General features: G+C 38.8%; 1 protein-coding gene across 5 annotated transcripts in view; it reads left to right on the top strand.

The window, feature by feature from the left end:
* The window catches only part of macrod1 (mono-ADP ribosylhydrolase 1), a 129,148-nt gene extending 109,689 nt beyond the window's left edge, over positions 1-19,459 (top strand). For 3 of the 5 annotated variants that reach the window (XM_088431082.1, XM_088431079.1, XM_088431075.1), the window contains 5 exons: positions 9,810-9,931; positions 12,105-12,135; positions 13,400-13,473; positions 15,279-15,360; positions 19,132-19,459. In XM_088431082.1, the coding sequence (XP_088287208.1) occupies positions 9,810-9,931; positions 12,105-12,135; positions 13,400-13,473; positions 15,279-15,360; positions 19,132-19,166 (344 nt within the window). In that variant the 3' untranslated portion in view covers positions 19,167-19,459. Of the gene's footprint in view, positions 1-9,809; positions 9,932-12,104; positions 12,136-13,399; positions 13,474-15,278; positions 15,361-16,427; positions 16,460-19,131 lie in introns of all 5 variants that reach the window. The other 2 variants (XM_088431078.1, XM_088431077.1) reach the window with 2 other exon arrangements.
* Positions 19,460-23,736: the final 4,277 nt, after the last annotated feature.

Genomic DNA, 23,736 nt, shown 5'->3' with positions numbered 1-23,736 from the left:
TGTGTAAATCTGGGCAATAGATGCCTCCTCTGAAGAATCTGAATTATCCAATATTCTTTTTTGATGACTATTTTTAGTTTGTCAAATAATTCCAGCGAAATTTCTTGCAATCGTGGTTTGCAGTTCATTTGCTCTGAATCACCCAGGGGTAGTCATCCAGCAGCACCTAAAATAATTACACAAGTAACCAAACTAACAAGAAAATAAAGGAAAACAAACAAGAAAGCTTTCTTTTAAACCTTGTACAGTAGTATAGAATCAACCATAGACTCATACCATTGAATCAAAATCTTTTTTTTCTTACATGAAAGCTTTTCACATCAAAGTGGAAGCATTGAAAGAAGACCCCAGGGAGCTGAAATTTCACCCGGATGGTGACAACATGTGAAAGTTCAACATAGCACAGTCGCTACCAGAAGTAAGCCGTCCATTGGCTGAAATAATGCAAGAATGATGTGTAAGAAAATGAACCAAAAATGGTCCAAATACTGCACAAGGATAAAGTGGAAGTCAGCTTTTCTCTGGGCTTGTTCATGAGATGTATATTAAAAAAAAAACCCAGTGGATTTTGCTGCGTAATTCACATTCCGCAAACAATATCAATCAGAATACTGTTTTTAGACTAATTGAGCTGCATAGAACATATTGTATAAAGGAACATTTTGATTCAGCTTGCCCTTTAAAAACTAATTAAAGCTAACTGAATTTTAAAAAGTCAAATCCAAATAAACTGTAATTATTGGAAAAAAAAATCCCCAAAAGTTATGAGGTTGCTCACTTGCGAAACTAAATGTCAGATTATTTCTGTATCTTATTTCCTGTGGTAAAAATAGCTTCTTCGAACAGATTGCAATCACAATCACCCCCAGATACCCCCCCCCCCCCCCCCCCCCCCCCCAACATGTCTCTTAAACGATCGATTGCCGCCTCGGGCAGATTGTTGTAAATGCGCCGTTCTTCGGGCAGCATGCGACAACACGTGTGCAGCGAGTCACAGCAGAGAGATCCGGCATGGATAAAAATTTGACTGCCGTTATGTTCAAATCAGCATGAACAGCATGCTCGTCATCCTCAGCAAACAAAAAGTACAACACACACACATTGCTGCTCACATTCGCCATAAAACCTCTCCCGTTTACACAACCAAAATATGCTCCGCTTGCTTTCCGCCATTCCTTCTCCCAATCCACCCCGCACCCCCAGAAGGGGGCGAAGTGGGTGTGGGGGTGGCGGTGTTGATGTATGGCAGAACTAAAGCAACCCTGCCGATCGATAATGTAAACAGGAGCAAAGAGAGGCGGTAAATAAGGCCCACTCCTGACAGCTGTGTCGAGCTCAGGTGACGGAGAGAGAGGAAAAGAGCCAGAGTGAGGGGGTGTGTGTTTGTATACTTGTGAGAGGCGATATGAGGTTTCTACCAATCTAAGGAGGACATTTTGGTGGAGTGAGGACATTTAGGCCAGTCCTCACTTGTTCGGACCTCACTTTGAAAGTCAAAACTTGCTTTTAGAGTGTAGTTATGAATTGGGTTATGGTTAGGGTTCGGCAATCATTTCTGATGGCTATGGTCAGGGGCTAGGAAATGCATAATGCCGATGTATGTCCTCACAAGTATAGCCGTACAAACGTGTGTGTGCTTGTGTGTTGCAAGGGACGGATGTCGGGGTTAGGTGGATAATGGAGGGATGAGGAAAGGTAGCGCATAAGAGAGAGAGAGAGAGAGAGAATGGAGAAGAGGGTAATGAGGGCAAGAAGAGAGATGGAGTGACGGGATGAGCTAACTGCCAAGCAGGGACGACGATGACAAAGGACGCGGCGAGTGACATCCAAAGACACAGGGAAGTCACAGGAATGGACGGATGAGTTTAGACGGGCGGAAGGATGAGTGCAGAGAATAGGCGATGCGGACAAAATAAAGATGATGATTGGTTTAGCGGTGTGGAAACATTAACGTGGCAATTACAAATTATGATTCATGTTAAATGCGCGCGGCGCTCACGTGCGCGTGCTTGACAGTTTAAAACAATGTAGCTTTGACATTTAGCAGATGACGTGCAGATGAATGACAAGATGCAATCAGCAACCCACTGTTGAAGTGCACACGCACACACATACACACGTGCAGTGACGACTCATGTCAAACCCAAGGTAGGGAGTCAGATCTAGCCCGCCATGTTATTTATTTGACCCATGTGGTCCTCTTAAACAATCCATGTGCGCCTGCTTCAAAATGTGTATCAGAATTGTAAATTGTCTTCAATTTAAGTGTGTTTGAGATTTTGATTAGACGTTCGTCTCTGTGTGCCCTGCGATTGGCTGGCAATCAGTTCAGGGTGTCCCCCGCCTACTGCCTGAAGATGGCTGGGTTAGGCGCCAGCATGCCAGTGACTCTAGTGAGGATAAGTGTTGGTAAAAAAAAATGATGCCTGGATGAATATTTATCAACTTGTCTTATATATCATCATTGTATAACCAAAAATGGTCATTTTTTTTCTTTCACAAATCAATACCAAAACAGATTCTTAAACACTTCAGAACAAACCACAGGTGTCAAACTAAAGGCCTAGGGGCTAAATCACAATATGCTCACTCATGCATGGAGCTGCTGTAGGCCACAGCTCACACCCAAACTCTCACACTTTTTCGCTGTCACACACCATCTCCCTCCGTCCCGCCTCTAGAACCACATGCATACATCTGAAAAGACAGATTCTTCAGGATATATATAGCATTTTCTATACATTTTATGCTTCTTTTTTTGTTATAGTAAAAACACATGTGGGCCCTCGATATGGCGTCTAGCCCAATGCTCTCGACATGCCGCTCAACTGTACTGCAGCAGTCAGTAAGAGCTAACGCTCACATTTACGACGTGTACTATAAACACCCTGAGAGCTGAATGCGGCACTTACGTCTTGGGAGAGTCCATTTTCCTTTATTGTTATTTCCTGCACGATGGCGGTGATTAAGCAGACAAATTTGTTTGTGTTTAACCGAGGCCTGCTACTTGACAAGTCATCGCAGATTTCAATTATAAGTAAACTGCGTCTAATGAATCACAAAAATGATTCATCCAGTCGGAATTCACTCGTTTTCACACCAGTGTTTTAGTCATAAACAGAACTAACACTGTAGAGTAGCCTGAGATCAAATCAGTCAAATTAATGTCAGCTTTGATTCATGCGGGTTGCAAAACAATTATTGTGTAGTGTAAGACTGTTAAAAAAAAATACAAATTTATATTGTTTAACAGCTTTCAAAACGAATCATTATCTTATAAGAAAAGACTATTTTTTCATATGCCTCTTTTATTGTAATCCAATTAGTTGTCCTTAATGGCCTGACATTGTCGTGTATTTTATATTGACTCAGTGGAAATTTTTTTAGTATATTTCCATACGGCCAAGATCAATGTGTTTTTCAATCCGTTTGTGTTGAGAATTTCTCATCCTAATTTTTCAGGAAGAAAAACTAATATTCTGTAATTTAGGATGTACTTTAAGAATACCCTCTGTGTGAGCAAACTAATCATATTCAATTGAACTCGATTTATTGCACACAAACGGTGAACTCTTGCAATAACTCTTAATTCCATGCCCTCGTTCCTACTAACAAATAATAGTTTCAGTCAATGTTGCACGGTGGCACATCCAACTGCAAATTTCATACGGTTTTGCACTAGTTTCATCAGTGGGTCTTAGGCTAAGCGCTAATTAAATTTCATCCAAAACACATCATGGTTGATGTATAATTGCAATTTATGACTGAATTTCCATAGTTGAGTGATTCTCTACAAGCCATCACAATAGTTTATGATTAGAATCAGTCTTTGGAGAAAGACATTAAGCTTTGAGAACACAAATAAGCGGAGGCATTATCAAGTTTCTTCTTTGGATTAAAAGACAGCCATGAACTTATTTCTCAGCAGTAGTTATAATGACTTCAATGGAACAGAGTGACATTTTAACAAGACTGAAAGTGACTTAGAAACTGCTGTCATAGAGACGAAAAAAAAAATCACTTAAAGGACTATAGTTTAAGTTTAACTCTTAAAAGTGACTTTGAAAATGGAAAATCCAAAATGTTACTTCAGGACGTACAGCAAATTAAGTGAATCGGTGAATGGTTCACAATTTGTGGTATTTTGGTGGAGTTTGAAAAATTAGGAAAATTCTTGAAATTTTTGATATTTGTGGTGGGGTCGGGTTAGGGGGTTAGGGTTAGGGTTAGTCGAAAAGCCTTCCCAAGATAAATTGAATGAGCTTAATATTGTCCAGGTAGTCGTTTCAAAATGTTCGGCTCTTCTCAAAGCCAGTCAAACTAGAGTCAAAATTGGACAAGTGACACATTCTAGGAATATTAGCACGTAATATCCACATTCAGGTCTGTGATGCCTTTGAATGAAACATTTCCAATTCTCGGTGTGCGGCCGCTCGTAGTCTCGCTAAGTGATTTCTCGGGGACTGCTGCTCTTCTTCATCCTGTGGCGGTTTGATGAAGGACCGCCGTAACTTTCTTTCATTGCGCGTCTGCCGGCACTCGCGTAAGCGCCGCGCGCTTTCATGCGCGCGCTTCTCATCTCGGTGGGGGCGGCGATGCGTTGAACATGAGAACATAAGAGAGGGCTTGTTCACGCAGTGAGACTGCGTGGAAGCACGTGGAGAAGCTGCTGCTGCTGCCACCGAGCCAGAAGGCAAAGAATCCATGTGAAAAGATTGCGACACCTTTATAGTCACTTTCCAGTCATGCGCGTTGAAATGTTGATCGGTCGAGCGTTTTAGCAAATCTGTGACTGTAAAATCCTCTGAATGTCACCACCCCTCGAGGGGGTACTACACAGGGGGACTTCGTAAAAAATGAAAATAAATCTTTGATTCATCGTTTAAAAACAGCAGCCCTTCAATTCGGCCTTCGATTTTGACGTACAAATGCAAGATAGATAGAAATAGACCTTTTTTTTTTTTTTCAGGACCGAAAGCGATTATCGATAGTCAATACAGTCGCTGACATTTGGAGACAACAGCACAAAAAAACCAACACTGGAATCAAACTTAGAACTATACAATTCAAAAATTTCAAACAGATTTTCAGATGCACAAATCATTTATTTTTATTTAATCTTAGACAGCAGACATCATTTTAAAAGTGCCTCTCATCAGTATGTCTTTAATTGTTAAACGAAAACTCAAACTAGAAAATATCATTGATCCTATGGTTTTTGACTATAAATATTTTTTTTCCAAAATTCCAAAATGAGTGTAATATTAGACTTTGACGTACAGTATATTTGTCTTAGTTTTAAACAGCATCTCTAATAAAGTAAACTGAAAATAAATAACTAATTCCCAGAGGCCTTAAATTGATCTTTGATTGGCCACTAGAATTTCTAAACATAACAAAAATCAGAGCCACTTGCCCAGGTGTGTGTGTGTATTATTTATTATTTATTTCTGTTTCTTTACTTTTCTTTACTTATCTTATGTACATTGTAAACCCGTGTCTCTGCTCCCTTGTTTTCCCCACGGAGATAAATAAAGTTGTTGTTGTTTTTTAATCTGAACCGACGCAATCAGAATTTGTCAAATTGACGTTAAATGAACTCCGGTTTTATTAGCATCCACTTACTTTGATTGCTTTGTTTCGGGGGGAAAGTGGTGTAGCCTGCGGTTAGATGTATTTAATATGTAAACGGCAAACAACCTCCATTTGTTTTTGGTTGTTTTACCGACAAGCGCGTCTCGGAATAAAAAGGCAGCAATAATAGCAGCTACATGGGAATACAAGGTTGATGTTTTTGTGCAAATATCCGCTGATAAGATCATGAGATCAGCATGTTAAGTGTCTTAAGTGTGTTTGCCGGCCGGCCGCGGTGGTCCTCGGGGGTGCCGGATTAAACAATGCCAGCGGAGCGAAGTGCGCAGCTTCTTAACTGTGTGCTTGCGTGTGGGGGCCAGTGTGCTGTGTAAATGTCCATCTTAATTAACCCGAGATAAATCTGACCCATGAGGAAGTGGGGATAGTGCCGTCTTCATTTTGTCTGCAGCCAAACAGCAGAGGTGATTAATTATCTGGGTTTAACACCAAATCTTTCAAAATCTCTTGTGTCGTCCTTAGATTTATTCGTCATAGCCATATTTACTTCTTCCTTGTGCACGCATTTTGACTCTAACCGTGGATAGGAAGATTAAACGTTAGGTACATCTTGGATTACTGAAATGTTACACGCATAAAATTATTTTGCTAACCCACTCTGGAGTGTGAGTTAAAGTTTGGTTTGGTTGATTGGAGCTAAAGCTTTATTATTTTTTGTGCTGTAAGAGCGTTTTTAGCTCCCGAGCAAACGGGAAAACAAAAATCACACGGAAGGACAGAGTGGAGAGGAAAGGTGAAAGAGGTGGAATGATGCGGGGGAACTGCTAGAGAGCTCGTGATCGAGACGCGAGATATGATAACTTTTGTCGATACTTTTCCGATGCAGTGTACACGCATTGCAATGCAATTACAATGCGTGTAAAAGTGTTCTGTATGTTCATGTTTACTTATTTTCTAAAGAAAATAAGTTAATGAATCTTTTTTATAGACATTTCCATTCCAAAATGAAGCATTTTTTAGCACAGTTCCCAACATGCCATGTACTCACTACTTACAGTTTTCTAGAAAAAGATATGTAATGTCCCATTACCTAAACACATAAAATATGACATGGATAGCGATTTATCATTTTATTTTATGAATCAATAATTGATGATGTAAAATTAACTAAAAAAAATGTAAGTAAAAAAAGCATATATATATATATATATATATATATATATATATATATATATATATATATATATATATATATATATATATATATATATATGTGTATGTATGTATAGCTTTAACTTATCTTTAACTTATCTGTATGATCGTGACCCAACATGCTAGGTAAACTCAAAGTAAGGAAATAACCCAGCATTGGCATCGGCTAGTTATTTTTACCAAATTGGGTTCATTTCGACACAACAAATTGTATAAACAAACAAGCATTGTCATATTTGGACCCATCCTTGGGTTAGCCTATATACTTAATTTAGATCACTTTTTACCAAGGTGCATTGAATGTTCTCCAAGGTAGTATTTCAAAAAAGTTGTGTTTTCACGTATTTAAAAACTTAAATAAAGGTTTGTAAAATTATTTATGAACAATTTAAGGTTTGAAGGCATCCCATTGACAAGAAATCAAATTAAATTTTGTTGCAGCGTCATCATACAAAGGCAACTTTATACTGACTCCTGATTTATCTGTTGTGCACTGTGCTTGCGTGGCCTGTCTCCCTCTCCTATATTTTCACTTCAATGCCCTTCTTATGCACTTTATTTAATCACTTTGTCCTATGAAGCTGTTGAAATAAAGCGTGCTATAAATTGATTGTCAACAAAAAAATAAAACCATTTTCTGATTATGGAAAAGACCAATGTATTCTATTTGTTTATTTACATACATTAGCCATTAAAGTGCATTGCTTTGCTTTACAAAATGTTGTTTTATATCTTTATTTAAAAATAAAGGATTCTTTGATGATATAATTTAGCAGAAAAGCCTGGGTTTAATATCGTTAGTTTAATTATTAAGTTAGGGCAGGGCAAAAATGTTTGGGTTACGGCGACTGTTATCATTATGTGGGTATGTTTTTAATTTCATTCATTATTCTTGTGGTCGTGGCTCTAAACCGTGTTCGTCAACAAAACAAGGACGTGAACGTGGCCACATGTTTGCACATTCTCCGCGTGCAGCTCTGAAGGTCAGCAGCTGTTAGCAATGGTAGCTTTGAACGGTTAATTTGGTTTGCTAGTAGTTTGCAGACTAATTGTCTCTATAGCTCAAAGCCACCATCTTATTTTCTTTGCATTTGAATACAAATTGCCCTTGCCAGGCTGCAGTTTGTGAATGTTAAATGCACGCTTTCTGGCTTCGCTGCCAGGATTTTATAAGACCTACAGAAATTAAGCCGCCTGCTACCCATTAGTATAGATAGCGGTAAGCAAGGAATTTTATAATGATGAGCTTCATAATAAACTGCAGTACATGAAAGCATTACCCGAAAACCAACGATGGGGCTTTTTTCATCGAATCATTCACATCTGACAAGTTATGCCAAGGTAATCAAACTTATGAGAACAACTCAAATTATAAATGTTCCAATCAAGTCTGAAACATCTGCGTCACTTTTCAATATGTCAAAATGGAAAAGAGGTTTTATTTAAAATACCATTATTTTGAGTGGAAAGGACATTTTGAGAATTGCCTGACCCGCTTCAATAAATGGACCTTTGACTCAATGAGAAAACTTCTTTGTGGCTCTTCTGTATTTGTATTTGAGTATACCTGCTGCACATCAAACCTTCAAAATAAAGAATGGTGCAAAAGATGAAATACATGTGTAGAAAAGCTGTCAATTCTCTCTTTCCATTTCCCCTATCAAGAACATCCCAAACTGTCTGATACTTTGATTTATTTTTTTATTTTTATTTTAAAATGCACAATGGGCAAAGACCATGAGCATTTCTCTAAGGCCATTAATGAAGAACTCTTCTAAAATGAACTGAATTAACGATAGGCCACTCACAAAATTCTTTGCTTGTGGAAACTGAAATTCTGATTATTTTTTTTTATTCGATAGCCTTGCTCAACTTTAATAGCTCTCAAAACAAGGATTAGCTTAAGTGTGTTGAGTATTTCTGACCCTTTTCTGTGATATTAATCAACTTTTATATGGATAAATAAACAAGTTGGATTGGTCTTTTTTTGACACATTCTGAATCATTTTTTGATGTCGCTGTTTTAAGAGTGATATTTCAGGGAGAGTGACGTGAGGGGATGCGGGGAGGGGGGTGGGGGGGGTGTATTACCCCAGGGAAAAGGCTGCGATGTGTAATTGCAAAAAATAAGAATTTGAATTTGTTTATGTTTGTTTTTTGTTTCAGGCTTTTATTTTTTCAGTTTGAGACTAGGTTGTAACCCATATAAACACTGTCGAAAATAATTAACTGTTGTTGAAAGTTGTTATGTTGTTGTTGTTGTTTTTTTAAGGTTAAAAAGGATGTAGATTTAGGAATGTTTACACAATCTTTATTGATAATTATCTTGTTTATAGTTAGCGTATCGAGTGGGGGGGGGGGGGGGGGCGCAAAAGGTTTTCTCTTTCCTGGGGGGGGGGAGTTGGCAAACTATATTTGAGAAGCACTGCTTTATACTAAAAACACAGTTAACACTGAAAATAAAGTTGGGTAAAAAATAACCAACCCAAAAATATGTTGTTTTGTACAAAAACAATTGAGTCAAAAGTGTAAAAAAAATTGTTTTGATTAAAAAATTGACTAACTCCAAATGGTGGCCAAACAAACCATTTTTGTGGTGTTTTGTGTTTATGGTCAAAGACAGACCGACCTAATAGTCCCGAATGTTTTTGATTCAACTGAGTGTTATTGTGTAATTGTTTTGATGGTGTCAATAATTTATTTTCTAAAAAGATTTGGGTTGAAAAGTAAACAATTTCGGACAAAAAGTGACAGACTCGATACTTGGATTATTTTAACCCCACATTCCAGGTTGTGTTGTACAATGACCCACCCCTTTGTTTTGATTTATGCAAAACAACTCAGAATGTTGGGCCAATATGACACAAGTATTGGTGGGTCTATATTTAATCCATAATTTAGTTATTTTTGACCCAATTGTTTCTAGGATATACAGTAGGCACCGCATTAATCTCCATGTTTTTTTTTTGTTTGTTTTTCCTTCTATATGGTTGTCTCATGTATAGATGTGATCCACACAGTGGGGCCGATAGCGCAAGGCGGCATCGGGGAGGCGGAGAAGAGCGCTCTAAGGTCATGCTACAACAATAGTCTGCGGAAGGCGGCGGAGAACAACGCGCGCTCAGTGGTGAGCTGAAAGAAAATGTGTCGATTGATTGGGCGAGTGAGCGTTGGTGTTGTGAGGAAATGAAAAGATGCAGAAATAGGAGCAGCGTCGAAGAATACAGATTAAAAAAAAAAAAAGTGGATGAAAAAGAACGTGTCTGGACTGATTCCTCGCATTGCACTCCAACTGAGATATGCTGAGCGAGGAGCTGGAGCGAGGTACTGCTGACTTGTGTGACGGTTTTATGAAACACTCGAGACAGGGGGGCTTGGCGAACGAACGGGGTGTCAGACGAAGAAAAACATGAAAAAGTAGACAACAGAAGATTCCACAGTCATACACAGTGCAAAACAAAATGAGAAATTCCAGTTTACGTGAAGTATTTCCGTGTGTGTGTGTGTGTATATATATATAAACAATCACTGTCCCACTTACTCCACTTTAATCAGTCAGCAAACATAGAATTTTAAATGTGTATACATTTTTTTTCTTTAATCGTTTATGATCAAAAATAACTGACCCCACTTGAGTCAATTTCATCCAAGTTTTTGGGTTATTTGTTTGACCCCAAAAGGGAGATGAATGAAATGAATGGCTCATCAAACTAAAATAAGTTGTTTTGTAAAAAAAGAAACAATAGAGATTGTTTGGTACAAAACAACAAAAGCAATTAGTCGAAAATGAATTGCTCAAAATCATATGGGTTTTTTAATTTGACCCAACATGACCGAACCAAAAAACAACCCAAAAAATTTGATAAGACAGGTCAAAATGATCCGAGACACCACACCCTGGTCAATTTGACCCCAGGAGTTTCTTTTTCATCAACATTTTTTTGTCATTTAGTTGACCCAAAAAGTTGGGTCTAATGACTAAGCCACAAAAAATGACAACAAAAATTCACTTTATTCTAAACACAGCTTTTTTTGTGGATGATTCACAAATTATCCAAAACACAACCAAAGTTTGGTCAAATGAAGAACCTCAAAAGTGGGTTATTTCTGGGATATTAATTGGGTTATTTCTGACCCAACTGTTGTTGGTGTTATGATGAGGAGGGACGCATATTGATTCAAAGTCTTTTACATGTGCATCGGCGCTGGCAAGCTCCATGTTTGTCTTCTTTTCTCATTTTCATATATCTTCTGGATCAATTGTTGTCGTAACTCTAGCTTGTCCCAGCTTGCCTTGCATTAAAACACTTCTTTTCACAAACATTCCAGTGGCATCAAAGTATGACTATTCACCAGATGTGACAAAAAGACAGCCAGCCTTCCTCTTATCTCCCTTTCCCCAGATCGCTTACGTGACACCATCATATTGTGGCTTATGTTTAAGAATTTCAGGTCATAATGAATCCCGGATCTAGAAAATAAGCAGAACCACAATAGTATCACAAACAGCTTCAGCCACAAAGTTATCTTTAGGGGCATGCTCAATGCCAGAACGACAATATCACTAGATTCATTTGTTTTCTCTTGAGGGATTCTTATAAAGGCGATTGAAATAAAAGCCAGCATGTGAAATACAATATTTTGGCTTTCGTCCATAATAAATAACATTGTTGACTCGGTACTAGTATCATTTAGTGCAGCGCCTTTCTTAGTGGGGACCGAGTCGTTGTTCCTCGCGTGAAACAACATGGACCAGCAGAGTCTCAAGGGATTGACAGGAAACTGCGTACGCGTGCTCGGCCGCTTGTAAACATAGCTAATTGAACGAGGCCCCGCTAATCGCACTCCTCCAGCTGTGTCGGGAAAACGTACAGTATTATGAGCCCTCAAGCGAAACAAACATTTCTGACAGCTGTCGTTTGCGTCGAAACACAGTGAAGCAGGAGGACGCAAGCAGTATATTTAGCGCGGACGTGACACCGCAACGAAAGAATGAGGCAGTGTTTATAATAAGCAGCCCGGGTGAGACCATCCGTTTTCCTTTGCCTCGAATATTCAGTTGCGAGATAATAATGAAAGCGCCTGCAGGAGGGAGGCGTTCATTTGATTTGGTTTTTATTAACATAACAAATTAACGTTTTTGTCTGTGAAGATGCTCCCCGTGCTATTTTCCTCTTCACTGCCTATTGTGTTCTTTGGCACGAAACTTGTTTTTTTTCTTTTTCATTAAAGCAATCACTATGGAATGATGATTGACAATTCAAAAATGTAACTCAACGCCTTTTTTTTTTCATTTGCAGGCATTCCCGTGCATCTCCACCGGAATCTACGGTTAGTTTGTGTTTTATAAATTCCTCCTGAATGACAACGAACAAGAGTAACTGCTTTCAATCTCACGCTCCTTTCCTGAGTCTCCCAGTGGCTCTGGGCACATCATTTCGTCCCACCCAGAGGTGATTCCCAGATTAAGGCCTTGTATTAGGAGCGAGCAGATTAAGGCAGATTAGTTCGCTGATGGTGTCAGATTGACTGTAATCCTCCATCACTCTCGCAGAGAGAGTGTTGAGAACAGCGCTGAGAAAGTCCCAGGGGGTAGTTTGGCGGTTAGCCTGTGTTCGATTGCTGGAAATTAACACATGGAACGTGTTGGCAATAACTGCGATATTCCTTCAAAAATAACTCAAAGGATCAGATTTTGCACTCGCTGATTACAATTTTAGGTATATTTGCAGAATACATTCATTCTCGCTACAGGAATAAGAACAATTAATGTGACCATTCAGTGGAAACTGTATAGACAGATGGGTAAATAGATTGATAGATCATAAACAGATGGATCATGTGTGTCTGTTTTTCTTCAGCCGGAACTCGGGGCCTTAGACAAGTTGGCACAAAACCTACAAGCCCCCTGCTCATAAGCAAGAAAATGGCAGCAAAAGCCTACCAGAACAACATGAATAACATCGTGACCGAAACGAATCAGAGCGAATCCAGACAGTTTTTTAAAATAAAATGTTTTTCAAAGTAAAATAGCGTTCAGATTTTGATAAAATAATAGTAATAATGGGTGCGGTCCATGCGGCACATGCTGGCCGTTGGGGACCTCTGACTTTGATTGATCAGAATTGGCGCTATTTTTTTTCCCAGATGACAGCTTTGCACATCTTATTTTTTTCTAATTCAGCGTCATGCTATGGATGATGCTTTATGATCTGAAATGATGTGCAGTTGACAGCTGTGGATTTTCAAGTGTGACTAATTTAAGGTGCACGATCGTGTGCCCACTTTGGCGCATCACATGAGTGTCTGTCTTTTTCATTGACGTGTGCGCCCACATCCTCCCATTCTGTTTGGATTCATTTTAATACTCTTTATATTTGGGCAGCAGCAGCAGTCACCATGATCCATTTTTGCATTCGCACTTCCCGACATTCAAATGATGTCAGCGCACGCGGATGAAGCACATGGTGCAACAACAAGCGGCTCTCGGCGGAATAGGCGACGTAACGCCGAGCCGAGAGTGTAACAAAACAAGGCACGCGTCTGTCTCCGCACCTCTTCTCGCAAATGATGTGCATATCCTTTCATGTTGTAGGGTATCCGCCCGAGCAGGCTGTGCACGAGGCCTTGGCGACCGTGAGGGAGTATTTGGAAGAGCACCATGACAAGGTGTGTGTGTTTGCATGCACAAGAGTGTGGGCGCGATTGGCAATTTTCCCCACCATTTCCTCCAGGTATTATTCCCATCCTGCTGTTGTTTTCGCGCCGTATTGAGGAGTGAGGAGAAGTTGTATCGGTAAAACATAGACTGTGACACGCCCTGATGCTCCCGTGCTTGGGGCCCTGTCTGCCTTTTAATTGGCTCCTTGAGGGACCGAGACGTGTCCAACGCTGACACGCGCGCGCTTGCTTTCCGGAGAGGAGAAAAGAGCAAATTATGCGTGACTGATCCATTCGCTCGTTAAACGGGACCTCCCTTCTTCCGCCCCGACTCCTCCCACTCCTCTTTACGCCTCCCTTAGAGGCTGTTGACGAGGTTATTGTTAGCTCGACCGTCCCCTGGGTCTCGGTGACTAAAAGTCCCATGTGCTATGCGGGTCAACTGTATAGTGCCCCCCTGTTTCTCAGCAACAATACATTCTGAAAACATTTCAACTTATTACAACATACAGAAACACACTTTTTGCCCTCGAAAAACATTTAAAATAACCTAAGATTAAGTAATATGTTTTGCCCAAAAACTAGTTTTATACAAAATGACTCAATTTTAGGTGTTGGCCAATCCCTTATTCAGCCCAAAAGGTTAGGTCAAAATACATAGATGTCAAACTCCAGTCCTTGAGGGCCGGTATTCTTGCATGTTTGCCGGGGTTTCTCTCCTCAACACAACCGATTCAAATGATCAGCGCATCAGCAAGCTCTGCAGGATCTTGAAAATGATCCTCGTCATGTGAATCAGGTGAGTTTGAGAGAGAAGCATCAAAAAGATGCAAGATACCAGCCCTCGTGTACTAGAGTTTGACACCCGTGCCATAAGACAACCTCAGTTGGGTTGTTTATCCAAATGTGTTAGTCAAATGAGTAACCCAATAGGTTGTCCGTCTATTTTCCACAATTTGGTTATTTTTGAGCTAACAGTGTTTAGCTACTCTAAGTAAATATAACCCAAAAAATAGTTAGGTTTTTGGGTATGTCTTTTAACTGAGTCACTTATTTATAACTTAGTCATTTAAACCTGCCTTGTTCTAGTCTTTTTTTACAACAGCCCCCAAAAAAGCCAAAAACTGGTCATTTTGTACATTACAGCCACAAAAATTGACTTTCAAACACAACAGTTCAGAAATGTGTCGCATATTGGGTTGCTCCTATTTTTTTTTTAAACCCATATTTGGGTTAATTTTTAACCAACTGTTTTCAGAGTGCACTGTCTGATCAGATGATCAATCAATCCGTTATATTTAATCCGCTCTCAGAGTTTGAATTCAAGGCTGCAAGATGCTATTCCTCATGTTCTACAAACCGATTGTTGCACTGCTAACCACAACTACAAAAACATGTGTTGCGTGCTCCAAGGCTGCCGCACTGAGACTTGAACTCCCACACCGGACCCAAAGCAACACAAAGCAGCCCTAACTATAAATCACACTCCTTCGCCCACAACGCAAGAAACAATCCTAAACCGCCTTCCGACATTATGGTGCTGATAATGTACAGTCAGAAGCCGAGCAATAAGAAAAGTGGATAATAGCCCTGTAAGCATCTTTTTGCTGTAGTAATTTTCATTGAAAGACAAAGCACAGCATTGATATAGATAAGACAATAAACAACAGGTACAGTAAATCCATATGGGATCATGAAATGATTACAAATCTTCAAAACAACTCAAGAGCATGACGATTTCTCCTTGTTGCACTCGTTTGACCGATGTCGTCATGTGATTGAAAAGGAATCGTGTGTATTTGTGTGTGTGACAGCTGGACAGAGTTATCTTCTGTGTCTTTTTGCCAAAAGACCTGGAGTTGTATCTGCACAACCTTCCTCTCTACTTTCCTGTTGGTAAGTGTACACACACACACCCACACACACAATGATACTGTACTAATTATGTCTGATGAATGGTGTTGTGAAATTACATCATAAATGTCCATCAACAAATTCGTTTCAACTGCCCTAAATAAACATATCTGTGGTTTTAATAGGGTTATAATAGAATTGATTTGGTTGTTTAGGTTTTTAATAGTTGTAGGTATTGTATTGTATTTTTTGTGTATTTTTTTAATATAGTATTTCAAATGCAAGATCAAAAAAAATGTACTAAATATTGTGTTAAATTATGCCTCTCAAACAACTGGTGGACCCAATACAATTAAAAAAATACCAAAATACATAGATTTTAAATCAAGTCTTTATGTATGATATTGATGGATAAAAATAAAGGATATTTTCACTATATTTTTTGTTACAATGTTTCATTAATTTCGTTTGTTTTGAAGGCAGTTTTGTTTTCATTTAATTTCATTAGTAAATATGTGTGTTTGTGTGTGTGTGCGTGGAGTGTGTGTAATTTTCAATATTATCTCATTTACTACAATAACTTTGACAGTCAACTATTAGCAGTACTTTTACCTGACTTTCTTTCTGAACTCATCAAATTACTGAGGCTGCACATACGCACACGCATATGTTTATTTCTTTACATTTATTTCATTTTGATCATTTTTTAAATCAGATAAACCCATGCTGTATCATTACGCATACACACAAACATTCACACGGTGGTGTGATGAAGACTGTAACAGTTTTTCTACCTCCTGTGCTAATTGCACATCTGGGACGTTGCAGGAATAAAAAAAAACAATATTAAGTATACAATCCTTATGCACTCACATTTGAAAGTAATAACATTGTTTTCCCCAGGATGATTGCGCAAACATAAAGCTAGATCAATAATATTTTAACGGAGGAATATTTAAGCATCTTTTTAAGCAAGATTGCCCGTTGATTAAAATGCACATCAGCTGGTTGGGCACAGCATATGAACATTAGCATAATGTGGAGGCTTTCATTGTCACTGTCAAAGCTTTCAGTTGACATGTGTTTCTTTTTTTTTCTTAATTGTGTAGCCCGCTGAGACTTAACAGCAGCTTGACTTCAGGTACAGCGTGTATCAGCATGTGTAGCTCGGATGCAATCTGCTTGGACATGGCCATTAACCTCAGATGAGCATGTCATTTTTGTGCAGTGCAAATTGTGTTGCTAGTCTTCTCTAATAGCCGCTCATTTAATATACCAACAATGTGACGTTGTTATAACAATTATGATTTTGTTTTATAATACATGGCTTTGACTTGTATTTTTAAATTTCTGTTTAGAGACCAGGTTTTTGGGTTAGGTATTAGTATTAGTTTTAGTTTTAAATGTAAACTGGGTATTTCTGAATTGAAAAGCTTTTAAAGAAAGATCACAGTGTTATGTCATTCACTACAATTCCTAAATGACCGTTTGACCTTGCTTTTAATATACAGCCAAACTTTGGCATGAAAGCTCATTTGCAAACTTTTTTTTTTAGGGCAGACAAGTATTGTCGCAAAGCGAGGGACATGCAGTGTAAAAAAGAATACATTTGCTGTAGGAGAAAATAATGGCTCTGCTACATCCCAGAAAAGTGAAAGTTTTCAGCAATGCTCTTCTTTCCGGATCCACTGTAAAGTGCAGAGCAAGCTCGCTCCACTCCCCTCCCCTTCCCTCACGCGACAAAAAAGTGGACAAAAAGTAAACCCAAACCACCAGGTGTTTACAACAGCGACAGGAAGCCCCGTGAATGAGTGTAGCGATGCTAATTTTCGTGTTGGGTGTGCACATAGCATAAGGTTTTTTTTTCCAAATCAACTGCAGTGCTTGGTTCTGCCAGCAGAGGTCACTAGCTGTTACAGAAGCTTCCCGGCCTTAAATGACCACAAATAGCCCACAAAAGCTTCATTTGAGCATTAATAAAAATGTGCATACATCCTTAAGCATGAAGCCCGATGAACTATTGAAAGCTTCCGTTTGCCGTTTGATTCGCCCTTTTTTTTCTGCTCTACGCTTGCGCGAATGACTCGTAGATCGACTGACTTTACCTAGTAGCTTGGCGTGACGTCATCCCAATTTGCATATTCAACTCAAACCCAAACGCTCAGATCCATGCATGCAAAGGATCAGACTCACGAAATAAACTAGATATGTGCTTGAGCTTTTTCTGACATTTTTTAAAAACGTTTTCTTCCTTATATTGGAAAACATTAACTTATTATTATTATTATTAACTTATTATTATTAAGGTATTCTTCAGCGTTTGTAAATTTTGTCTACTTTTTTGTCTACGCTAACAATTTTTTGCTATTAAAACATCGTTTTTTTTACCAGCCCGAGCGGAACAGGACAAACGCCAGGAAGTCTTGACGAATTCTGCAGACAAAAAAAGGGCAAGCCGGTCCGATTAAAAGCTAATTCAGCGAAGCACAACTGGCACAGAAATCAAAGCAGGCGTGCTCAATTTTACATTAAAGTTGAAACTTCTTTTTTTTCCTCCCCATGGCCACATCATCACTGCCAACCGAGATTTGCCTCCAGGGTTAGATGGCGCACTGCCTCATTAATATGCGGGAGGCACCTCATACAGCTTTATACATTGTACCCTATGTTCCATATACAATGGATAGGAAAAGTCTGCAGACTTTTATTCGTAATTCCTTTCATTCATGGTTATCGGTGTGGTGTTAATATCTTTTGGAATAAATGTCAAAGGTTCAGTGTATGATTACATATTCCCAAAATGTGTTGCTATTTGTTTTCAAGCTTGAGCGGTGGTTTCGGACAATGTGGATGGAATTATGAACAGTTTAAAGTAGCGGTGAGTTATCAGAAAAAACATTGGGGTGTGTAGACTTTTTTTAAAAATAAAGTAGGCTCAAGTAATACACGAGTCAAAAAGCTGAGAGCTTTTTGGTGTTTGTCTCAGGTTGAAGCAAAGCATAATCAGCTTTTCCTGTTATACAAAAGAAAAATAAATTCATCAATTTCTTACAGCTGGAAACCAACACGGTCAAGAGCTTTATTATTCGTTTATCTGTTTGCAGACAAATGTTAACAGTGAAAGCAGCTAGGATTTTCTCTCCCATTGTACCTTGACTTAGCTGTTGCCTGGCAACAAGTGGAGACTCCAGGAAAGCACTGTCTGCAACATTAACTCCATATAAACAACAAATCTGAAATGCTTTGTTTTTTTTTTTTCTTCATGGAATAAACCAGAGAATTAGCATGTTTATTATTAATGAAGCAGAGCAGATTTAGCTAAGCAGACTCGAAACTTAATGTTATATTACCAGACTTCATAATGGGGAGTTCAATTTTTCAAGTAGAAAACTCTGTCTGTCTGAATTGATTTACATAGCTACAAATAATACTTTGTTATTTCTACATGTTTTCATAACTGCTTTTGACCATAATGCTGCCTTTTTGCGTCTGAACCAGTAATGCTAGCACTCAAATGTCACCTGTTACCAATGTCTTCAATATCAAGCAAAGGGAAAGTGTTATTTTTATGACACACCGCATGTATATAAAAATATTATGTACAGAGAATGAACAAGTTATAATTTTAAAATAACAATTTAAAACTGCCTAATTACTCAAATGCTTCACATTGGATTCTCCTTACAGCATGGTGTTGTGATTTCCAGATGCTGTGGAGTGTTTACTAATGCGATGGTTACGGTTTATTTATGCATGTGATAAATTATTGTTGTTTTACAAATGATGTTGCAAATTTTCATCTCCGTTTTGCAGAAACCACAGAGAAGCCCTTGAAGAGCAAACTGTGAGAGCGGCTATTTCCCCCTTCTCCTTTCATCACCATTGGCAGATGAAGACCTCAAGCACTGGAAAGATGACTCAGAAGTAGTGGATTGCTTTTTTTTTTTTTTTTTAAATCCTCTGCAAGTGGCTATTTCCTTTTGCTTTTCTTGTCAAATTTGATCTTAAGAAAAGAGAAGTCACACATTTATCATCATGGCCCTCATCAAACACTCTTCCGTAGTATAATCGATCAATAATAGGATTGCAGTGTGCGTGCGCACACACACGCACGCAAGCTTATTAAAGCTTATCACACACACTCCTTGTGCATGAATTGATTATTTCTCAGTGTGTGATGCAGGTCACTGGGCCTCCAATGGATATTGTTTCATTTGGAGCACGGTGTGTGTGTTGGGTAGACTATTTCAGATTTTTATCTTGAATCTGTCTGTCTGTCTGTCTGTCTGTCTGTACTTACTCTACCTACCTACCTACGTTCGTACGGTACATCGGTCCTTCCATCTCTCTCTTTCTCTCTCGCTCTCCCTTTCTCTATCCCACCCCAAATGTCCGGATCACATGACTGTGATTGGGGCCGATCACATCATTTGAACAGGGGGATCCGAGTTCTTAATTTTATTTTTTAATTTTATTTTAAATGACTAGAAAAGTACATCAATATTGCCAAAAGAAACAAACAAACAAAAAGAAAAAGTGTAATATATTCAACATGGCAACAGAGCCCAAAACAGTGGTAGAGAAATGAACCTGCTGAATACTACTTGTTTCGATCCATTGATCCGGGACTTTATCGGCAGATCCTCAAATCAGGAGACCCAGGTGAAAAGTCATTCAGTCATTCATTTGCCCCATTAGAGTGCACTAAGCCCTGAAATGCCTATTTTGGATACTTTGAGTCAGTGCAGTAAATTGAAATGATTAAAGTAATAAATATAGTTTTCATTGCATTTGATTGAGCCCAAAGGTATGATTTGATGTCAACAATTTATTATTAATATTTCTGAGAGCTGAAGTTGGAAATTACAAAATCTGACAAAAATCCACACCCTTGGGAAGTTTTATTCCATTTGCATTAACACAGCTAAAATGGTTTCAAAGCAGGAAGTGAGGCAGACACAAATACTCAGTGTAGAGCCCAGAGGGTCGATATGCAAAATGAAGGTGCTAATTTTTGGAATCACACATTTCTCCCCTGCTGGTACAGTCCTAGTCAAAAATTTGGAAACAATGTCAATTTCACATGAAATCAAACACATTACGAGCGATCCAAGCTATTAACTCTTTCAGTGCCGACGCGTATTCTCGTCTTTTAAAATCGTAATGAATATAAAAAAATAATAAAATTCTTGTCAAATATGTTTTTTATAGGGGGTGGCTGACACCCTTGACTGGTGTTTATCTAATAGTAACTGCAGTGATGGCTGTGACCATTAGATGGCAGTGTTTCCACATATATAACGTAGATGTAAACTATGCATGTAAACTACATGCAATTCAAAGTAAGGATCATATGATACCACACTTGTTTACATAGACATAGTACGCGATATTCTGTTGGAAAGATGAGTGACAACGCTAAATATACCAGCACCCTAGAAGTTGTTTTTTCCGATAACGCTTGGCACTGAACTCTTGAAAATGTGCAGCTGTGAACTGAAAATCATTTCATGTCACTAAGCGTTATCCACATCATAAAGCTGATTGAGAAAAATCCCAGGAAGTGCTTTGTTTGAAAAAGCTAAATTATAAAAACGATTCTTTTTTTTTAATTAATATTAGATAGATAGAGTGGGTGCTGTGGTTGCAGTAGTTTCATGAGTAATATTTTTGTTCTATTGATGATTTCTTTATAGCTTATTGATCTTTTTTTTGTCTTGATGCCATTTCAATAGCACAAGTGTTCCACTCGGGCGCTATGGCATCGCGCCTCCCCGCAGCACATCTATAGAAGCGCCTATTGCTTGCTGCAGGATGTGACACATGTGATGAGTGTTCAGCGGGCAGCTGCTTCGCCGCTATCATCCGCCAACAAGCGTATTTATTGATCCAAAACAATGCCGTCCGGTGGCTCGGGCCCACAGAGGTATCCCGTCTCGGGCTGAAGCCCTCGCATCGGAATCAAAAAAAATAATACAAAGCCTACCGAGAGGACATTGTGTAAGAAAAGCCTTTTTTTCTGTAAAAGCCTCATTTGTCTCAAAGGGATTTTGAGCTCTTTGATTGTTCTCCCTGTCTGAACCTGCGCTTCTTCCTCTTCCTCCTTTTTTTTCCCCGCTACATTACAGGAGAGTGGAAAAATAAACAGATGGAGGAGAGAGGGAGGACGCAGTTCAAACTGAGAGGCAGGGGGAAAAAAAAGGAAGGGATGAGAGGATGCAAAGCCGGCGGGAAGATGAAGGGAGAAAGCGGGATGGAGGGCCTGATGAACTCATCTAAGGGGACTGTGTTTTTTTTTAATAAGCAGCAGACTGTGAAGCTAATCTCCAACCAGTCAATCTGAATAATGAGCGGGAGAGGGAGGGAGAGAGCGAGGGAGACAGGACGGTAGGATAAAAAGAAAACGAGTCTCATTATCCCGCCACCAATTTTCATCACTGTCCTGTCCGTAATCTCCGTCTCTCCGGCTTTCTTTTTCTCTTTTTCTTGACACATGAGGAGCAATTATGCCAACTGTTTGGCTAACTGGAAGGCTCGAAGGCGTCGGCGTATTCCGCCGGCCTCTGTGGGGGGTGAAAAATGGCTGACAGCCACCTCCCTGTTTAATGAGGAATTATTACTTCCATCAAAAGGTGGATTTTTACAGACCTTAGTTTGTTCAATTGTATTGTCAAAGGCATTTATTGTCATTTATTCTTAATATTAATAAATAAAATAAGAATACAAAATAAATCAAATATATGTTGAAAAAATAAAATAATAATAGAACTCAAACAGTTCCTCCCAAAAAAATCAGCCCATACGCTGCTTTTCAATATTTTTTTCCTCCAGCATTTCAGCCTTCCCATACAATTTCTTCATGTTATGTGTGCTGACATCTTGGTGCCAAGAACTATGTTGAGGAAATTTGAGGAGTTTTTTTTTTTTTTTTTGCCACCATTTTCTGTTACCCTCTACCAAGGAACTCTGTCGAAGTTAGCTGATTCTCTGACCAAAATTGTTCTTGGCGGCAATTTTATGGCATTTCAAGGAAAAGATCAACCTTTTGAAGGTGAATGCCAATTTTCCTCCTGTGGACTACCAGCATGAGTCGACTCTTTGCTTTCCGGTTTTGGAACCTCTAACTGTTCCGTGTTTTCCCGAGATGATGAAAAGTTAATAAGTTAATGCTCATAACTTGGTGTTTTTCCAGAGAGCGCCCACAGGAGCAACAAAAGAATAGATGAGTCATGTGGTGTTATGCGCTACAAACAGGGCTGACGAGTCGCAGGTGTGCAACACTAAATCCGCATTCTGTTCAGGTTGACCAAACAAAATGTCAACAGTGTTTATGCTGGTTTTTATAATCACACCTCTTTTTTGATTTTATTATATGTAAAAAAAAAGATTCAGTTTGATCTTTTTAGAAAAAAAAAATTGACAATATTCCCATGTTTTGCAAAGCTTCAATTTTCAAGAGCTCGTCGTTATTAGGAAAGTGTTTGTGTTTCTGATGAATTGCCATTCAAAGTGATTGTCGCTGAAGCTCTTTCTACACAACAAAAAGCTGCAACTGGCAAACAAGCAAACTGTTTGATCAACGCTTTAAACACAAGATAAATTAAATCTACACACCCCTTCAAAACTGCAACATAAATAGGACGCATAGCTCTCAAATAAATGATTTTGTTTCATCGGTTTCAATCAAGAGGTGAAATAATAATGCCAATCTGAGCCCATGTCAAGTGTGCACACCCTCTTTTCAGTGGGATATGGCTGTGTTCGGAATCAAACAATCCTATTCATGTTGAATGGACGTCCGATGCCATTTGTGCCTCTGATTATCTACAAATACTGTATTTTTCCGACTATAAACTTCGACTTTTTCATCATGATTTGAGCCCTGCAGCTTCTAGTCCAGTGCGGCGTATCTGCTGGTCTTTCCCACCGGTCAATTAAATGCGTGTTCAAGTTGTCAGTTCATGGAACAACTATGAAATAGAACGGAAAAGATGTGAATCGATGGCTCAAAAAGAGTTTTAAATTATATAAAAAATATTTTAAAAAATGTCTAAATTGAATAAGATCTTGTATAAAAGTTTTTTGTGTACATTTGGTATACGGTATACAGTATATATGCAAAAGATGTTTTTTTTGCTCAATTTTTGCTGCTGGGGTTTATATGCCAGTGCGCGTTATAGTCCGGAAAAAAGATACATTTCAGATGTTCTAGTAGGCCTTTCTTTTTAACTTTTTTTTTCTAGCAGGATCCTAACTGACTTGCCTTAGGAAGTTTTCACAATTCCATCCACCTTATATAAGGCCATAGTACATGCTGCCGAAAAGCAGCATGTTTTCTTCTCAGTATCAATGCTATATTATTGCACACATTAACTCATTCACTGCCAGCCCACTTGATGAATTTAGTTTTGAATGAAA

The sequence above is a fragment of the Hippichthys cyanospilos genome, chromosome 13, assembly GCF_059441005.1.
Source record: "Hippichthys cyanospilos isolate Australia breed blue-spotted pipefish chromosome 13, RoL_Hcya_1.0, whole genome shotgun sequence".
Lineage (NCBI taxonomy): Eukaryota > Metazoa > Chordata > Actinopteri > Syngnathiformes > Syngnathidae > Hippichthys > Hippichthys cyanospilos.
Note: the sequence above shows the minus strand (reverse complement) of the source record. Positions and strands in the feature narration are given on the sequence as shown.